The 20,879-nt window shown below is 42.4% G+C and overlaps 1 protein-coding gene across 2 annotated transcripts in view; it reads left to right on the top strand.

The window, feature by feature from the left end:
• The first annotated feature begins 353 nt into the window (after nt 1–353).
• LOC119436742 (exonuclease mut-7 homolog) overlaps nt 354–20,879 on the top strand; it is an 89,023-nt gene continuing 68,497 nt past the window's right edge. Inside the window, exons 1-10 of one of the 2 annotated variants that reach the window (XM_049659935.1) lie at nt 354–727; nt 3,389–3,481; nt 4,911–5,141; nt 7,674–7,865; nt 15,162–15,215; nt 15,301–15,440; nt 15,519–15,616; nt 15,733–15,806; nt 15,888–15,926; nt 19,910–20,073. In XM_049659935.1, the coding sequence (XP_049515892.1) occupies nt 719–727; nt 3,389–3,481; nt 4,911–5,141; nt 7,674–7,865; nt 15,162–15,215; nt 15,301–15,440; nt 15,519–15,616; nt 15,733–15,806; nt 15,888–15,926; nt 19,910–20,073 (1,094 nt within the window). In that variant the 5' untranslated portion in view covers nt 354–718. The remainder of the gene's footprint in view (nt 728–3,388; nt 3,482–4,910; nt 5,142–7,673; nt 7,866–15,161; nt 15,216–15,300; nt 15,441–15,518; nt 15,617–15,732; nt 15,807–15,887; nt 15,927–19,909; nt 20,074–20,879) is intronic. The other variant, XM_037703726.2, reaches the window with a different exon arrangement.

The following is a 20,879-nucleotide window of genomic DNA, read 5'->3' as shown; positions in this document are numbered from 1 at the left end:
ATAGGTGCCATCTAGGCCCTAATTCACTCTTCGATCGTACAACCATCAGTCTAACAAACAGATAGAATGCGTTGCGTCAGTAGCGTTGCGGCGTTTACAACACAAAACCAGCTTGCGAGTTGGTTCATACTGAATAACGTAGGTACAGCGCAACAATGTTTGGAAGGAAACAGCGCTCTTTCCTGTCTCTTTGTTTCCTTCCAAAAATTGTTGCGCTGTACCTACGTTATTCAGTTGACTACACAACAAAATACCTTTTAATATTCAAGTTAGGGTGGCTCGAATAATTCAAGTCTCCGCCTCATGGGTCCGCCTTAATGCGCGAAGCCAAGTAGCCACTAGCCAAGTTATTGGCCGAGTCTAGCATTTTATTGTGCAGCTCTTATTGGTTCCCTGTTCAATCAGTGCTCCAATGCTCTCCAAGTACTGCACGCGCTGTTTAGCCAGCAGCCATTGGCAGACGCGCTCGTGCAGTGCCATGGCACTGCTGCGTTCTGTGTTCGATTTCAGTCATATTCACTTGCTGTCCCATTTCCTTGTCACCGCTAGCGTCTGAGAGCGTCGTCGGGCCGCGTTTGTGGCGCACGTAGTGTTAATTCGATGTGCAAGTTGCCATCATATTTTTCACAGCGAATTATTTTGTTGACGCCCACGGCGAACATCTCGACTGCGTCCAGCGTGTTTTGACTTCACTCCAATTTGACAGCCGACTCGAGTGATGAGCACGGTGAGTGGATTATCGAATCGTCTAACCCTTTCTTTGTCGTCTGGACGCGACTAATTACTGTTCTGAGTGACTCCAACCACACTGCTTGATTTGTAAATGGGCGGTGCTCTGTGCCGTTCCCATACAGCAGATGTATTTGTCAAATGTTTTGTACTCCGCAACGCATGGCCTGGCGTTCGAAAGTAGTGGGTGTGCGTTTTGTCCTTAGCCAGCGTAGTTCATTCGCCTGCGTATTATTCATTGGTAAGTCTCAGTAGATATATGATTAGAAAATGACGCGAACAAATCTGACTGGCGTTGTGGGATAAAACGCAGGTTACGCAGGGAGTTGTAACGTAGCTGTCAGTGATCGTTTTATGTAGCGTTATACGTCACTGCGGCGCCATTCAACACGCGTTCGTATGTTGGGGCCGAATGCTAGACGCCAAAAATACTATCGCAAACCAACATAAACACGGAAAGTGTTGTAATCAAACGTTTTCCGTCTGTCGGTAGGTTTAGTATTATTTACGGCTTAACTCGAGTTAGCACCCGCTGCGTTTTGGAAGTGTACCTACTACTTTGTTTCAGGACGTGGGGACGTATTCTGAAACGTTCCACTTCGGCGATATTTTGCTTTTCGCCTGCAGATGCGCGCTGATCGGCTGGCTGAGTAAAATTGAATGACGTCGGGCTCAACCAGCAAATCGGCTCATCCAATTTTGCTAGAACAGCCAATCAGCGCGCATCTGAAAGCGAAAAGCGAAACATCGCCGAAGTGGAACGTTTCAGAATACGTCCCCAGGGTGTTTCAGCGAACATTTTCAAAAATTTGTAAAGGTTTGCTGTGGCAGATAGCACAATTCTAGTTCATGAACTGTTCTATACTCGAAGTGGCCGACTACTTCCACAAAAAATTTAAATGCATAATCGACTAATTAACAAAAGTTCACAAATTAAGTTAAATAATTGCCTTATGGCCCATATTGAAATTCACAAATTCTAGCCGTGGAGTGATCCACTTGGAACGAGTTCTCAGGATGACGCCAGTTTCGACATATAAATTCCCGACCCTTGCGTATAAATGCGTAGGCATTCCAGTTCATCTTGTGCTGAACGCCAATGCATTTCTCCGCAAAGTTCGGGAATTAATACCTCGAAACTGGTGTCAAATCATGCCCTTGTTGCCAGTATTTGTGATTGGTTTAGAATGAGAATGTTACCGGTGCAAATAAACTTTGAATGTGCCACAAGGTCTGTCAGAATTATTGCCTTGCTCTTTAATGTTCTTAGTTTCCAAGATTTTTTCTTTTAATCACTGTTTGAATTTCAATGTTCTGGTATTATCTGTTTTATAATTATCATTGCTAATATTTTCTTAAGTTATCTACTAGCTATTTGTATGCATTCCATGTTTTTATTAACTATTTTCTTGTGTCTGAATGTTTTTAGTTTCCCTTCGTGGTATATCCAGCTCTTTGTTTAACTGTTTATTCAGCTTCTGGCCCATATTCTAAAACATCACAGCCAGAAAAAAAAAAAAAATATATATATATTTTAAGGCAACTGTTCTCGTCTCTGGGAAGTGTTTTTTAAAAAAAATCCTACCAAATACATTTTGTTTGTTAATAAAGACATCCAGAATGGGGAAACACATGGAGGTAGTAGTTCTTCCCCGATCACTTTTTAAAATTTAAAAAATTTTTAGTCTCTCTTTAAGTTTAAAAATATAAAGCTCCAAAACAAAGGACCTTGTGTATTTTGCATTATAAGCTGGATATTTTGCTAAAGCCTTTTCAATGGGGTTGTATGTTCTGTAGAGTCGCCTGTGGGCTCATGCAATTTCTTGACAGCACAGCAGTATTTTTAAATAAGTTGTTGCGTGTTTGAACAACGGGAGGCAGTATAGTTTCTCTTTGTAACAATGTCTAGTGCTGTGCTGCCTGACAGGTGATGGTTCTTCAGGAGTTTGAATAAGGAGCACTGGATCTTCCACGCTACAGCCCAGTCTGCATCAAGTGTCTTTGAGGACATTCCACAGCAGGTGCTAAAGTATAATAAAGGGTCTAGTGCAACCAATACATGGAAAGTATCATAGGTCACAAGAACATAATGGCAAACTGGTCATATTAGAGGTGTCTCTGGCTATACAACAGTCACTGAGCTACAGAGAAATGTCATGCTTAAAGGGACTCTAAAGGGAAAAATGATGTCTTCTATATCAGTAGATTACCCTTCCACAATACCGAAAACACCACTCTTACCGCGAGGAGCTGCTTGGTAAGTCAGAAACGAAAAACAGAGGCGAGTGGCAACGCCACCTTGAAGTTCCCATCCTAGCTCGCCGTGATGTCATGGACTTTGACAGCGTCTTCTGGGTCCCAGTTAATTCTTTAGCGGTAAAGATTGACTACATTGTGTTCTAAAGGAGCCCAAGTCTGAATGTCGCAAGTTTCGTGAACTTTTACTGAGCCAACTTGGCCCATATATGAAAAATTACCTTAGAAGTCGTGACGCCACAGTGAAGTGCTGACGTTGGGGTTCCCGTGCGAAATTAAAAAAAGAATTAACTTTCAGCTTCATTTTCTCGTCTAATAATTGACCTATTGCAGTGTAGTTAATGACAGCAGAGTTTCCGAAGCATACTTTATCAGTCTAAGTTGATTTATTGCTTTGCTTTAGTGTCCCTTTAAGGATACTCAGCCATGCCAGCCCAAGCAGCTGGTACTTTTTTTCTCTGAAAACTCGGAGGACACGGGAAACAATCAAATCTTGGTGAGCAGCTGCATTCTGACATGTTCTTCTGACGAAATATTAACAGCCATACATAGCCTTCAGTCCTGCATCTAATGCCCTTACACGGAAAATGCAAACTCTGTAAAACAACTTGTGTGAGTTGCTTGTGTGTTATGGTGAACAATTGAACACTGGACCAGCTCATCCTATTGTGCATGAAGCCAACGTAAGTAAAAAAAAAAAAATAATAATCGGTAATTTTTGTACTTGCGCAAGTGCTTTTCTAAGGCTTTAAACACAAGCTGAAAAAGGTTAAAATCTTTAGCACAATAGTAGCACTTGTAATACAAGTTATGTATTTTTGCGAATAGATACAAGGTTGTGCGCTACAATCTCCTTTGCGGAGATTGTAGCCTAATACACAGCGAGCGTCGTGGCACATTACTGAAAAAAATGCAGTAACAACTATTTCCCTCTAAATATTTAGTGCAGCAAATTTTTGTGTTCTTTAATGACTGTCAGTTGACGAACCTTTTTTTTTCTGAGAACGCCTCATAAAAAAAGGTTTGTGAACTGACAGTCATTAAAGAACACAAAAATTTGTTGCACTATTTAGAGGGAAATAGTTGTTACTGCATTTTTTCAGTAATGTGCCAGGACCCTTGCTGTGTGTTAGGGGCTATGTGCGAGTTTGGGGTTATTTGGCTGGAATTGCTTTCAGATTATTTTTAGAAGATGCTCGGGACTATGCTCTGCTGTTGGCCAAAACATGTCACACACTCGGGAGTTCCAAGTTCACTAACTGCAATACGGCAATGAAAAATGTACTCCTAAACTTGTCCTCAAAAGCACGAGTACTTATGCTTTTGTCAACTTGTACAACAGCAATTTTCGCTTATGTGGATTTGTGCTCATGTATTTACTTTTTTTTTTTTCTTGTTAGAATTACTTAATAAAATATTGCAAATTTCCATCCACGTGAAGGATGAGCATAAGTGAGGGTGCAGGCCTATACCAAAAAGCTGTTTCCTTTTGCCTGCCATGGTGGCCTAGTGTCTTGACGTCCTGCTGTTGACTGCAGCAAAAAGTTGCGGGTTCCCTTCTCAGCTGTGACAGCCACATTGATCGGGACATTATGCAAAAATGCTCGTGTATCGTGCTTTGGGTGCACAGTTAAAGAACCCTAGGTGGTCAAAATCTGGAGGTCCCTCCTTGCAGCCTTTCTCATAGCCCATCAGTTGTTTCGGGATGCCAATCCTTAATATATTTTGTTCATGTCTGCTGAAAGTGCATACTGCTTGGCATAGCAAATCTCCAAGTGCTACAAAAACAGTAATGGGTAAAAATAAGAAAAGAATGTTTATTTTGTTACAATTTAGCTTAAGAATATCAATGCACTGGTTTAAGGCTGTTCTTGTTACAGTAGTAAGAGACAGATTGCAATAATTTTTCTCCACTCTCTTAACAGGTAGGGAACGCAACAGCCATGGATCCAATGTGGTCTCAACATCTGGAGGCCATCTGGCATTCTGGTAGAAACAAAAAGACAGAACCTCTTGTGAAAGCCTTGCAAACATACTTTGACAAAGCATCCAATAGCTTTGAATGCGCATTTTTGCTGATGTGTGCAGCATCAGATTTCCACAAAAATCGGCCCACTGCTCTGAGCTTCACAATCATGAGCGTGTTTCAGGAATGGGTATGTGAAACTATTTCTTATGAGCTTTTCTTGCTTTAAACTTTGCCTGTCGTGGTGGGGGCAATGTGTGCGCTTTACTGTGCTTATTAGACAGTTTTAAGTGAAGGCCAGAACTTTGCAGGGGAGAATAGGGCATTCCAATCTGTGAAGGCTTAGGTGGGGAAGGTAGCGAGCAAAGGAATAAGACCAAAGCTTTTAGTTTGCAGCAAGCTAAAAAAAATTGCACTGTAACCAAAGAGAAAGACTAGTTTAGCTGTACTAGTAATTCATTTTCTGCAACACCAGAAAAGCCGCACTTATCGTGAGAAGATGCTTGGTAAACCAGAAAACATGAAAAAATGAAAGATTGGCGGCACTGCTGCCTTGGAAGTTCCCGCACCATTGTGCTGCGACATCATGAATTTTGACAGTGTCTTTTCATGCCTAATTAAAACTTTTTTTGGTAAAGATGTACTACATTGTGTTCTGAAAGAGCCAGACTTGGCAAGTTTCGAGAAGTTTCGCTGTGCCAAAACGGCTCAATTGAGAAACACTTTGAAATCCGTGATGTAACACTGGCATACCTGTGCTGTGGTTTCTGCGCGAAATTTAAGGAATGGAAGCTTGGCTTTCATTTTCACTGCGAGTATTCTTTCTCTTGCTGTGAAATTTACAACTTACAAAAATCGTTTGAAAGACTACTTTATCAGTCCGAACTGATTTAGTGTTTCTCTTTAGTATCCCTGTAACTATTTCTATGAGGCGCTGCAGTAGCGAACGATGACAGCACTGACGATGACGATTGCCGATAGTCGCGTGCACGGTCTTCATCTTGCATGCCTGTCTTCTGCCCGTTGTATATATCTTGTAGATATATTGTCAAGCGTCTTTTCGTCCTTTAACATTTTGCCCGTAACAACAAAACAGTATGCCCCCGTAAGAACAAAACAATGTTTTGTTGTTGCTGATGCCTATGGGGCACTTGATGTTGGCTTTCTGAGCACAGCAAAATTTAAATTCTGTATTCGTGTGTAAAGTCCTCACCCCTAAATTTGGGTCTAATATATTTATGAAAAAAGTACTTGGTAAACTATCCATACATGGGCTGCACACCTCCTTCTTACACGCCAATGTCATCAGGAGCTTCTGCGAGCTATTAACGTGGTGCCTTGAGGCATGTTGCATGGTGTATCGGACTCCTTTCAGTTCATTTGTTGTTTCTACGATTGAGTCTATCATTGGGAAACTTGTCAAGCATGGTAGTCGGGGAAATTATTATTATTACCCCATTGCATGGCTTGTCTTGTCGCACTTTGCATTGATGCTTATGCATTCGTGCAGTGTAAGAGCCTATGCCGTTTTCTGCAGACAGAGCCTACTGCTGTGTGCTGCCCCGAGTGCATGTACACCCCGATTTTACATTCATTGTTAGTACGTGTTGCAGTGAGCTTCATTTGCTGCTACACCACTTTAACAAACACAGAAGCTATCAACTGTAACATTCCGTTCACATTTCATGTGAAAGCTTCATTTTTTTTACTGCACAACCTTATGCATGACTCTGCATCCGAGGTCAACTTCACCTATGAACAATGCACTCCCATGATGAACCAAACTGCACTGCTGCAACTCCATGCTTGCTTGCCTGCAATGACGAATGAGATAGCAATTAAGGTAAAGGCTTAGTGTGAGAAAGATAAGGGCTTGATCTCTCGTACGCAAGGGAGGAAGGCAGGGAGGATGTGCACCATCTTCCATTGCGTGCAAATCAGAGGGGGGGTTCTACTTTGGCGGCAGCTGCATATGGTGCAGCTGTGCGGGCCCTATCTTGAAAGTAATCTGTGGTGGGTACAGAATCTAGGCATGCCGAGGGCTAATGGCTGCTTCATGTGTGCTGTGTTCTCGCCACTTCGCGTTGAAGCGAGAGGCAGCACGAAGGGCAATTTGCTTGCTGCTGCTGCCGCTCTTTCCTCATGCCAGCGAGTGTCTGTGGTCATCGAGTGAGGTGTGTTGGTTTGCCTGTGCATGTATGACACCATGCTTGTTAATTTAGTTAGTAAGTGAATGTTTACAGGTTTATACGGCCGATAAAACCACTACCCTTACTGCGTATATAGCTGCCTAATTTGCTTCGCAATCGGGTGAAACGGCAACATTTTTTACAGCATAGTATTTGTCCTCATTCAATAGTACCTGCCACAGTGGCAATGGTGTTGTGCTTCCGAGCATGAGGTCACAGTTACGATGCCCAGCCACCACGACTGCGGCTGTATTCCAATGGAGGCAGAAGGCAAGAACGTTCATGTTGCCATGCTTTGGGTGCATGTTAGAACATCAGGGGCCAAATTAATCCGGAGCCCTCCACTATGGAGACTCTCATAACCCATTGTGTCAGTTTTGGGACGTTAAATCCCTGATTATTTATAATTTAATAGGTGAAAATGAGAGGTGTGTTTAATGTCAGTAGACATGGTGTAGCTGTGGTACAACAAATGCTATATATATGAAAGCTGTCACTATGGGGTTACTCTTGCACTTTTCTCTCAATTCCAGCTGCTTGACCACTCGGAGCTGTATCCTACCTTGCTTACGAGAGAGTTGAAGCGGCGGGCTCTGTTGGCAGTATTGAAGCAAACAAACACATCTCTGATTGACCTTGTGTGCCGTGTGTACAAGTTGAAGGACCAGTCTATGGACTACATGGACGTTGTACAGGATCTGTTGATCAGGAAGCATTTTAATGAGGTGAGCTGTCTTTCATAAGCAGTTGTCTGCTTCTATCATCTTTAATTCTCTTTGCCCCTGCATAGGGTAGCCAGTCAGTTTGACTCTCTAACCTCCCCACCTTTCTTTCTCTGTTCCTCTTCCTTCCTTCGTCTAACCCTGGGACCGCAAGCCACGGTGGCCTGGGCAGTAGTGCCTTTTTGTGCTCCTGCGTGCCTTGGACAAACCAACATAAATACAAATAAGTATTGGTATTTGTATAAAATACACGGGTTGGACTTGACAGTGGACTTGACAAGGGAAAAAAAAAGTGGGGACATTTGCGAAGAAAGCACTGAATTATGGTCACCAGAAGTAAGGGCTGTAGCAAAATAACTGGCATTAGACCTGGACGTCTGACTCATTCTTTATCTGGTAGCGACTGAGCAAGTCGCGCGCGCGTGGCTGCTGCTCGTGCTTGGAGCACCTTTTTCTTTATTTGCAACAAGGGCTATGTAGGGAATACACTTGTTATGTCCTTAATTAACTCTTTCCTTACCACGGCACTAGGCATCGATCATCGGTGACCGAAGTTTTTGAGCGCCCATTTAAAAAAAAGAAACGCTGTGATCCTGGACTTGTAGCGTAATATTGGTGATTGTATACATGGTAGTTTCTGTTTCTGCGCAGTTCACATTTTTACCGCGCGGCGGGCATTTTTAAAGGCCGGGTGAGCTCAAAGTTTGAGGTGCACTTGAGCTGAGAATGGCGTCGACATCTGGTACCGCGCGTGCTCGAAAGAAAGCAGTTTCGCTTGATCTCGACGATTCTGAACTTTTCGAGCAGTGATGACTCGGACATTGATGTCGTGTCATCGGAGTTTAGTTCGAATCGGGAAACTTCAGCAGATCAGCCGTTACCCGCCGGCAAGTTTCATTTTTGCTTCCCGTTTTGTTTATCGATATCTACAGCCAGTTCAATTGCCCTGTTGGTGTCCAAACTATTATTTTCTTTATTTATGGTGTGTCCACTTCATTTGGACAAGACGTGCTGCCACCAGTTTTGGCCCCAGAGAGATCGAGCATTGACCTCGGGATGACACTCCGTAGGGGTCGGAAGCGGCTGGCAAGAGCTCTCGATTTTTTTTTTTGCCTGTCCTTTACGGCGGAGGTCGTTCATGCTATTTATAAACACCAACAAATATGCACGGATGCATATCCTTGACTAATCAACGTAGAGAATTTTAAGTCTATCATTAGGAAAGTTTGCTGTGAATTTTATTAATTATTTGTTTGGCAATTTTTATTACGTATTTTGTAATTGCTGTTTCTTTTCCGAAATGTACTTTGCATTGATGCCTATGCATTCGTGTGTTTAGTACTCGTGTTTTTGTGTATAATATTATGCTGTAAATTATTCTGTTTCCTGAAAAAAAAAAAATCGTAAGTAGGACCAACCAAGAACTTGAATGCTTCAATATGTGTCATGTAATTTTTCTTAACTCAGTCCTTTATTTATGGGTATAATTCTTTAAAGAAATGTTGCCAAGGGATATATCAACAATTTGTATGTTTTGGAATTTCTCAAATTTTTTCCTAGAGATGTTACTTGCCGAAATTTAAAAAAATTACTTCAAGAGTAATTGCTTCAAATTACCTCTGATTAAAGGCCTCAAGCAGGAGAGGTTACATACATGAGGAACAATACATTGAGTGCAAGGCGCAAAGCGTGACCAAAATGAAATAGCACTGAAATTGAAAATATGAAGAGCGTGTCATTTGCGAAAACGTAGCATTTAGCGCTAACAATGTGAAACCATTCCAGACGAAGAAAATGTAAACTGCTCTTAGCGCTATCTTGACGAACTTTTAAGACAGAAAACTAGAAGAATATATGTATATAACGCATGGTAAACGATTTCAGAACATACATCCTATCAAACAATGAAATAGTGTGTGTAAAAATGCGTAGCAGTGGTACACTCATCGGAAAACACATGCATTCAATTGCGTGGAAGGGCAGGCTGAAAAAAAAAAAAAAAGAGGGAGGGCAGTCGATGTACCCTGCTCATTTATACATTTCTTTAAGCAATTTTAAGAATGATTCAATGGTGTCCCAGGCAACCACCGCAGCAGGAAGTACATTCCATTCTCTAATGGTTCAGGGAAAATATGAATTTCTAAACGCTTCTGTTTTGCAGTAGTAATTTTTAAGCTGCATAGCGTGGCTAGACGAGTGAGAGGCTCAGTATACGTGTCCTTGTCTATGCCTAATTTTCCATGATAGAGCAGATACATGTGCTTTAATCGTTCTTTATATCGCCGTTTTTGTAGGGTAACTACAGTTAAACCTGCTTATAACGAACCTCCATATAACGAATTCCTGGATATAACGAAGCTTTAATATTCCCCGCCGTTACTCCATAGAAGCACATGTATTTGAGACCTCTACGTAATGAAGTGGCAGTGGAAGACCCCCTCGAAATAATGAATTTTCCCGGCCGACAACCTTGAGATTTCACCCCAAATTTTGTCATTTTTGCACGAGCAGCAACCGGAAGCACCTTCTCTGCCACGGCGGAATGTGAAGCTGCGGCGTTACGCTTGGCGCGCTCGAATTCAAGGCGACTGTGAGGCGAGAGCGAGCGCACGTATGCATGCGTGCTAGTGTGCGCGAGGTAGGCCTGCATCCCTTGACCCGGCGATCTTGCTGCCGCCGGCGTGACCTTTCCCCCTCCCTTCATTCAAACCTGATCCTGCCGCTTGCTGCAGCTGGCCTAGCCCGCCAAGCCGGCACTCTCCTTTTCCAGTCTACCAATTTAGTTAAACTGCGAATGTTTACAAGTTTATACGGCCGATGAAACTACTACCTTACTTCTTATAGCTGTCTGCTAATTTGCTGTCGCAATCGATGCTTCGCCTTTCGGGCGAAACTGGGACTTTTTTGTTCATCGCAGCTTTAGTTTGTTGGGAGTAAATCTTGAGCGATGGTTGTATTTCTGTATCAAAGCATGAGGTGCGCGGTACAGTAAAGGATTTTTTTTCCTCTTTTGGTCACGGAATCGAGAATCGAGGATGCGTTAGAATCGAGTAAATATGGTAAGCGTTTCTTTTTCGAATTTTCGTGCCAAACCTGCATATAACGAAATCCTCTTTATAACAAAGTTTTTTGGGAATTTGTCAATTTCATTATATCCAGGATTAACTGTAGTTCTGATGTTTCGAGCATTGCACTTGGTGATGCATACCGGCTAAAAGAATTAAATACAAATCTTATCGCCTTTCTCTGAATTTTTTCCACCTCTTCTATGTTAATATCGCTCTGTGGATCCCAGACGACGGACCCATACTCAAGAATCGGGCGGACGAAAGTTTTGTAAGCTAGTAGCTTTAACTCACGGGGTGAATTTCTTGAGCAACACCTCAAGTAACCAAGCTTCTGCATGTCTCTTTTCTATGTATGACACGTGCTCATTCCACTTTAAGTCTGAGCTGATAACTACGCTCAAATATTTGTAGCTTGTCACTTATTCTGAAGCCCATCAATTGAATACTTATTAATTTAAAGGGTGTCGTTTCCGCGTCATGGTTATGGGGTCTCACACGCTCTTGGGACAAAGGAACGACAACACAGTAGTGCAAACAATCAAAAGGGCATTTATTGCACCTTTCATACACTAATGCTTGCTAGCCAAAGTACTACACATAGAGCATTTACATGGGCATGCGACAAATCAAGGAAGTCCGACTCACCGCGACCGGATCGCGAGCGAATATGTTCGCCCCATGCTAGGACACCATGGCCTAGTCATTCACGTGTACAGTCATGCGAACGGTGGCGAGTTCGAACGATCATTGTTTGTCCATACTGGTGTCCTGCTCCTAAGCCTGCTCGGAACAGTCCCGCGAGGTGGGCCGGTGCACGTGCGAACACTCCGTGTGTGCTGCTCGCAGACCCCCCAAGCCAAGAGGAAGCGCCTTCTTCCTTTTGCGCCCAAGTAACCCTCACCGTTAGGTGGCGTTAGCAGCGCAACACTAGCGCCATCTTTCGTCATACGCTGCCACCGTAGCGCCACGCGCCAAAGCCGGATTACAGGAGAAGGGAGCCATGCGAGGAAAACTTCAGGGGACGCATGAGTTGCGCATCCCCACACGGTCATCGCAACCATTTTTATTTGCATTGATTTTCATTTGCCATGCGCTGCACCATGATTGCACTGTAGACAGCGAGGCATTTAACAGCTTGTGGTCAGCGGGACTACGGATTTCTTTATATAAAATTTAATCGTCAGCAAACAATCTTATTTTAACTGGCAATTCCTGTACAATATCAATAATGAAAATTAGGAAAAATAAGGGCCCAAGCACTGATCCCTGTGGGATTCAGGATAGTACAGGTCTTGAACGTGAATGTGTTCCGTCGATGTTTACAGTTTGCTGTCTCGAAGAAAGGTATGCTTGAATCCAAGATTAGAAAGGACTCATTTTTAACTATAGGTTTCAATTTTATCATGAGTTTGGTGTGGGATACCCGGTCAAATGCTTTCTCAATCTAAAAAAATATCAATTTGCCCTTGCTCATCCAGAATAGCTGCAAAATCATGAATAGTTTCTAAAAGCTGAGTAGTGGTAGAAAGCCCTTTACGATATCCGTGCTGCCTGGGGTCCAGAAAACCATGAATCTCAAGAAAAGCTGTTAGATGTTTAAAGATAATGTGCTCAAGAAGTTTGGAACATGTGCAAAGTATAGAAATGGGTCGATAGGAAGAAACCAGTGATGAGTCTCCTCCTTTTGGCACGGGAACAATCTTTCCAAACTTCCAGTCATGAGGCAACACGGATAGATATAAGGACTTATTAAAAATCGCACATAAGAATTTAGAGCACCACTCTGCATATCAGAAAAGCAATGTGTTGGGTATTGACACCAGAAGATTTTTTCGTATCAATGTTAAGTAAAACCTTTAGAACACCTTCTTCCGTTATTATAACATCACTAAAAGGTGGAACGCTGTCCAATGTCGAAAATATGGGCTTTTCACCGTTGTCAACTGCAAACACGGAACAGAAAAAGTTGTTGAAGGATTCTACTACTGGTAATTTCTCCGATACTGTTTCATCATTAATGCAAAGGCTGGGCACAGTTGTTGATATTGAAGAAAAATGCCACCAGAATTTTACAGGGGACGAAAGGAGAAATTGCTTCATAGTGACATTGTGGTAGAAGTCATTTGCTTTTTTAATGCTTTGGCTTAAATGAGTGCGCAGTGCTGAAAGTTTGCGCATGTTACTTTCAGATAGGTGCTTCCGATGTGTTTAGTCTTCTTCACCTTTCGTTCCAACCGCACAATTTCTTTTTTTTTTTTTTTGCGGACAAGGATTACTTTAGTCGGTACAAAGTTATTCACGCATTGCAACACAAGATTTTTAAAGTATTGCCAAAGATCCTCTACTGAGCATAAAGCAGACTGCGATAGAGAAACAAAGTTGGAAAAAGATAAGTCTAGAGCATCTAATATATGCACATCATCTGCTCTTGAGAGAACAAGCACTGAACGCTTTTCTTGCTCAACCCTAGCGACATGGTCCAAACACATCGTAAGACATACCATTCTGTGATCTGATATGCCGTTGACGACACTATGTCCCGAAACCTGAGGAAGCATACTTCTCTTAATTAAAAAAATATCTAAGATAGATTCTTAGTCATTACGTATGCGTGTCGGTTGTTTTACTAGTTGCGTTAGGTCATGATACATTATAAGATAAACAAAGGGTTCAGTGATTTGTGCACCGGGCTGAGGAAATTCACCGTCCCATACCACTGATGGAAAATTAAAATCACCGCTCAGTAGTATATTGCAGGATGAAGCTCTGCATGAGCCAAGGAATTCATTAAGTTGGTCGCTGAAACTGCTGTCTGTGTTAGGAGGGCGGTAAAATCCCCAGATAATGAAAGTTCTGTTAACTGTATGCACCTTTGCGAGAACACATTCAATTCCGGGAATGTCTGCCAACCTTTCAATTCGCAAAGATTCTTCAAAAATGATGGCGACCCTGCCACATCTCAAAATTTTATCTTTACGGAAGATTTTATAGCAGTTAGGCGCCATTTCCTTGTCACTGACATCAGGTTGCAGCCATGATTCTGTAATAATTACAATATGCGGCTTGCACGCAAGGATTATGTATGCTTTCAAGGTCGGAGGACTGGCCCAGTAATCTGCGAGCGTTCAAGTTCAAGCACAAAAAAACGTTTGCGTCATTTTTATCGATTCATCGGTTTGGTGCCACTGCATCTCCAGGTCTGCCTGAGGGAACCATCTTTCTCTGTTCATTTTCCCATTTGAACTATTCGCCGTTGACCTTAACTTTGTTGTAACGTAAACAAGTTTCACCTTCTTGCCTGCCCTTCTAGCGTCGGAAGTACTCTTCCATAGCATTTTCCTTTTGTACCTAGTGGCTGCTGAGAAATCTTCTGAGATAGAAATAGTTTTGCCCTTCAATTTGTAGGAATTCTTTAACACACCTATTTTTTCTCTGTGATAAAAGTTTTTTACAATTACAGGACGACGCGTTTTACCATGCTGCTTTTGTCCTATTCTGTGTATTCTTTCAACTGAATGGGCCTAAAATATCTTTAAATATTGTTTGATATGTAGGACCGTTTCTTTCATCATCAGGAACACGGAAAATAAACAGTCTGTTTTTTTTTTTTTTGAAAAAATTTTTTTATGCAAATAACATTTTTGTATTTAAAAAAAATAAATATTTACATTTACCTGCACTTATACTGCATGCCACTGTAAACTTATTGGCTGTTGCACAAAAAATTCCTAACTCAAAATACAAAAAACAGCCAATTTCCCCATGGTAAGGAAAGAGTAAAGTTTTGTTTGCATTATACGTAGGATAATTTTACCTATTCGTTGTTACTGCATTGTAGCTTCTTAGAACTGTGGCTTTCATATTTTCAGAGTTTAAGCAAACAATATTTGTTTTCATTCCTGAGTAGAGTTTCGAACTGTTGACCCTTTACCAAAGTACATCCCATCTGCTTGCACAATTTCCCTTTACTGGCATTTATTTAGTTAATGGGAAACCTGCTATCATTGTCAATTCAAATTTTCATTCCATTTGTTTACTAACAATTGTACCCCCCCCCCCCCCTCCCCCTTCCCTTTGAGTTAACGACAAACAGTTTCAAGGAAAAAGAAAACAGGCTATCCAGTTGCACAAAAACAATGGAAGTGCATGAAGTAGTGTGTAAACCCTTTAATTTGGTGAGACCTTGAAGCACTCACTTGTATAAGTTGACAAAATGTGTTGCTTGTTCCAGGCAAGCACTATTGTTACTGCTCTGAAGCTGCAAGGCTACTTCACCATTGAAGAGGTAAGCAGATTTTTTTCTTGTTGGTTTCTGTGTGTGTGCGTGTTGGTAACTTATGCCACCCATGGTACCTCTTTTCACCATGTAGATAGCCATTCCGCTCTTTCTCATGGACAAAATGTCATTGCTTGAGAACTATGTTGAAGGACTGCCACAGCTTCAAAAGGAGCTGTTGGCATACCTGGATGCCTTGTACAACGATGGGAGTCGTGCTGATGCTGTGATAAAGTAGGTCACACGTCATCTTCTCTCAATACTAACAATGTGTTAACATCTAGTAATATTTTAATATATAATTGTTTTCAGCACCCTCAATGTGAAGATGATTAGCAAGGATAAGATCCACCCTAAGACATTAGCCAAAGTCATATCAAGGCTGCTCAAGCATTACAGTCTGCCTAGTAGTAAGTACAGACTGTGCAATTGCTATTCATTATCGTTGCCATCTTTCTGTTCAGACTCTCTTGCTGCGGGCAGTTGTATAAGTGCTAAGCGCTACATATTCTCCTTACCTCTGCAGATGTTTGTCCTCACGTCCATTATCACAGAAGCAAGAGTGCACTGAAGTACCTGATGTACAAGCGGTACACTGAGGTGAGCGTTGCTATTGGTTCGATGACAAAGGTGCTTTCTGTGGGATTAGTGTACAATGTGCTAAGTGTCTTGCATTTCCAGGGGGACTTCTCGGAAGCAAGTTGGCGGGAGATGATGTGTGTAAGTGTATCTTTCATGCTGTTCCTGTGAGAAAAATGTGAAGCTGTTCATTGTCATCCCATGTCACATACACTTGGTGAAATGTCAAAACAGCACAGAACAGGGCTATAGCCGGTCTAGTTGCTCTGTATTTACAGTCAATGACCGATTTTTTTCGGACATGCCTGGTAATTCGGACGCCTTTGCGGCACTACTACATACCCCATATACTCAATGTATAAGGACAGCTGAAATTTCGGGCGCAAAAAAAAACCTTCGCCGTCTGATTTTTCGGACTTTTTGCCATAACCGCAGGTCCGAAACGGCATTAATCGAAGCCACCACAACTGCCATTTTGTTTCTCTCCTCCTCAAACCGGCGCTTTCGCACGCAGATCTGCTGGCAGCTGTAGCCACCACCGCAGCAATGCTAGGCCTAGCTACTATGACGTTCGCTACTAAGCTTTTTGCTGTTCGGTGCCATGTTTTTCGTTAAAACAATTCGCTGCTGTTAGCAATGGCAGCAACTCTGCCTTTGTAATCCTCGCCAATGGCTTCGAAGCTCGAAAAGCATGGCGTGTTGCACAATGTTGGTTTCCAAAAGTCAACTTTGTCTCAATACAGCAGTATTACGGGGGGAATCATACCATGAGTGGGAAGGGGCTATTGTCATGGGACACTGTATGTATTCCTTAATTATACATGTGTCTCCTATCACAATAAGAGCACCGATATGCCTAGTAAGTACTGGCAGGCCTTCAGAGCTATTTCGGACGTGCCTGTGGTGATTTGTGCCCTTGGGGGCACTAAAAAGCATGCATTCATTTTTTCCGGATGTTTTCGTGGTCCCTAGGGAGTCTGAAAAATTGGACGTTAACTGTATACTGGCTAGCCTATCATTTTGCTCTATATACACTTTGTGCAACTTGGGCAGCTAAACAGAGTATACTGTATTTACACGATTGTAAGTCGACTCGAATGTAGGTCGACCCCCCCAAAATTGCATGTCTCAAAAAAAGAAATGGGGGGGGGGGGGGAGAAAAACCTGGCGAGTGCATTTCACTCAAGGGAAATTTATTGATGGGGTTGCTAAGACTACTCATCGTCACTAGAGTTGACCTCACTGGTACTGCTGCCGTCATAGCTGCTGCGGTCCCACAGCACGTCGTTCGCGAAGTGCGAGTCCACACTTCGCGAACGACCGCACGCACCACGACATCGCGTGGTAGAGAGGACCCACCCGCGTACAGTAGCCAGGGAGGCCAAATTTCCTCGCGCTGAAGCCGCCACTGCCGCACCACATGTTCACCGACTCCAGACTTGCGTCCCGCTGCGCAGTTGTTAGCTTCCTTGGCATGGAGGATAGCAGCCCGTTTGAATGCTACTGAGAACGAGCGCCGAAAGTTCTTGGCACTCATGACAGGCGCGACGATTCAGCACAACAGCAGAAGCGACAGATGCGCGCGGCCTTCGAAAACAAGCGTATCTCAAAGAAAAGATCCTCCGCCAACTACTAATACCCCCCAAACGATGGCTCTTCCGCCAGCTACCAATACCCCCCAAACGGCGGCTCTTCCATAATCGCTGCTCCCACAAGAGCCGTGCGCTCGCGGTGCGCGCAATCAAAATGTATGCAATACGGTAAATTAATACGGTAAATTAATACCGTAACCATAAAAACGTAGGTGCAAAGTTGTAACCACACCGTTGCGCCCCTGATTTCTCGTTTCTCTTGCCGTTACTAGCGGTACACGGTTCGGTTTCGATTCTAAGTCGACCCCCCCAACATTCGATTGCCAAATTTGAAAAAATGGGTCGACCTACAATCGTGTAAATACGGTAGATAGTTGTTGGCTAGCAGCCATGTACTCTGTGCATAATTCGAAGAGTTCATATTTGTTGCCTAAATTGGCAGCAATCTACTGTTTGCACATAATTTGGGCAGTTTCTGTTCTTTTTCATGAAATTTTGTCTATTTAGGCCAATGATTATATTGCTGCACCTTTGGGTAGTGTTGTTCAAGGGTGATACGATTGACGGGTGGTTAGTTTAGCTGCTTGCTTGCTTGCTTACTTTTTTGGTATTAGCAGCAGCTGCTGCTGTGATTTGCAGTGTACTTCATGCCTGGGCCGCAATTTTGTAGCGATGCCTTCTGCTAAATTGTATGCCAGTCTTATCATCCACGCACACACATTCACAGCTGGCTGATCTATTGATAAACGCGGGTTGGAGCCTTGCTCTGGACACTGACAAAGTGCAAAAGTGTGAAAAAGAATAGCATTGGAACAGGGATTGCTACAAAATCATGGCTCTACTGAGTAAAATGGTCCAAAGTGTAATCACCCCTTGTCCAAGTACTTTGTGTAAAAGGGTATCGAATAGTCTTCATGTAAAGGTCTGCTTAGGAGTGTGCATTCATTGAGTATGGGAAACTGCTTCACTACTGTGGCCTTTTCTTCCTCTTCCTCCGCCCCCAGTCCATCTCACTACACAGTGCACGTTGACTTACTGTTGTTCAGTGCAATGATAAAATATAAAAATAGTCCATCTTTCAGTTAATTTTGCTGAATATTCAAACATGTACAGATGTGCCAGGTTTAGGCATTCTTTGACAGCATGGAACTGATTGTGTGAATTATTACAAGTGGTACAGCCAACTTTCGTTAACTCGACCCTGACGAGGCCAACGAAATCGGTCTAATTATCTAACAAGGCAAACTAAACCAGGTGCAGAAAAAATGCCGAAACACACAACTGATTCATTTGCCAGTATTTGCCCGATTCTAGAATGCCCCCGAACCAACCAGGGCACCCACTTTCTACGTGTTCAAAGCAGGAAACCAATGTAGAAATGACAATAAAGTTCCTAAACAAAGTATAAATTTAATGTGCACCAGATTTTCTAGCAAGAAAAATGGGTAAAGGTCTAATATATGTTGCGCCATGGTGGCCGCATTCCTGAAGTCGGCTTCGCTGCACGGTTTTTTAACATCAACTTCACTGCAATACATCAATGTTATGTGGCAAAGCACAAAACGTCGTGGAGGTAGTCTTTCTAGAAAAAAAAGAAAGCCACGTCTTAGAATTGGGTAAATACCATAATCAGACATTGTGAGCTATGGTTATTGCTTGCCTGGGCAAGCAAAAAATGGACATTTTTGACGGGAGATAATTCACTGTCCTCTAAGCTCCGCCGCGACACACTGCCACTAAAGGGGTCAGGCGCGTACATGCTGAGTGATCGTATTCAAATTATCCGGCGAAGGCCAATTTTAGAATGAAAATAAAAGTTTTGGCCCAAAGAAATACATCGCTGCCGGCTGGGACCTTCGGTCTGGATCGAATTAACCAGAGTCAAATTAATGGAAGTCTACTGTATTTATCAAAATTTGTGGTACTTGCCTTAGAGATTCTTAATTGGGGAGACAGACTGCTCTTTGGAGCCGAAAATTGGCCCAAATATATTTTTGGTTCCTTAGCTCCAGGTTGGTGTAGAGAATTTGTTTGCTTGATTGGACCCCTGTATCACCTGTTATTTATTTAGCCTTTGCCTTAATCACCATGATTATGCCGTGAAACGAAACGGCTTTTCTGATGGTGTCAGTTTTGAACTGACTATATCTCTGGTTCTACTTATCCTATCGTAGTAATGATTTTTTTTTTTGTCAGAAAGGTAGACAATTAGAGTGCAGTATGCCTATAATATGTACAAATATTACAAAAAATTTCTGAAAGTACTAATTTGTCCTTGGTTTTTTTATGAGTTCTTTAAAAAGCTTGCCATGCTCTTACTTGTATAAAATTAACGTGGGAAACTATTCTTGCTGTGTTGCACTCTTTGTTGGTTTCAGATCATTTTTGTATGTCAATCTTTACCAGCATAGTGCGGCTGTTATTTACTATGTTCAGTAGCTGTTGCAGGGCCCCTTTAATTGCATGAGCTTGCTGGCTATTGTTGCATTTGCAAATGAAATGGCAGAAAATTTTTGCATTTCTTTGCTGCAGGAGGCCGTTGGGAATAATATCACATTGAAGCAAGATCTCCTGAATGAATTGATGTGGGTGAGGGACTATGAGAACGCTCTCAGCTTTGCACTGAAGCTGGGTCTACCTGAGCATCAATGGCCACGCTACCTGAGAACCTTCAGGGTGCAGTACGGACAACAAAAGTTAGTTTCCCCAAATTCATTGTTTTTGTGTTGCTATTTTGTGTCATCCCGTGCATTTCATTTGCTCTCATCTAGTTAGTGCATTGTCATTGTGTTGAAACAAGATCAAGTTGCTGAATACCAACAATAATGTCTGAGATGGCCTGGAGATTGCCATGTGAAATTGCAGTTGCATGTGAAACATAATATAGAAAGATAAAGGAAATATTTTTCACCCACTTGAAAGTACTGCAAAGCTAAATGGATATTCGTACCGGTTTCCCAAGAAGAAAGCTTTGCAACTGAAAAATTTGTCCTAGCTGGCGTATCGAACCCAGAACTAGCTTTGGGGGATTTGCTGTGCCATCTGAGCTAACAAGTCGGAGACTTCTCTGGAAAGGTGTATCAGTCCTGGGATTGGATCTTGGGACCTAGCTGCAAAGCTTTCTAAGAAACCCTTTGAGTTCCTTTGGCTGGATGAGTTTTTCCCCTTCATTTAACTCTTGTAAATTTCTGCACAACTGAATTGCAGATAGTCAAGCCCGTTTATAACGAACTTTGAGAGCGAATTATGCTTCATATAGAACACTCGAATCTGTCTTAGCATTATTCGTGTGAAATGTATTTTCTATAACTAACTGCACATTGGATATACAGTAAAATCTCGTTATAAGAGACATTTGAAAATGGTTTGGTTGGTTTTCCGATGTTCGCCATCTTAACATCACATACAAGAGACATGGTTACAAGAGACACTCTGTTACTAAGGTCAACTGTTTTAGGTCCCTAGAGTAAATTATTCACTATTTAGAAGACACAGCCCAGAC

Source organism: Dermacentor silvarum, chromosome 1 (assembly GCF_013339745.2).
Source record: "Dermacentor silvarum isolate Dsil-2018 chromosome 1, BIME_Dsil_1.4, whole genome shotgun sequence".
NCBI lineage: Eukaryota > Metazoa > Arthropoda > Arachnida > Ixodida > Ixodidae > Dermacentor > Dermacentor silvarum.
This window is presented reverse-complemented; position numbering and strand designations above follow the sequence as displayed.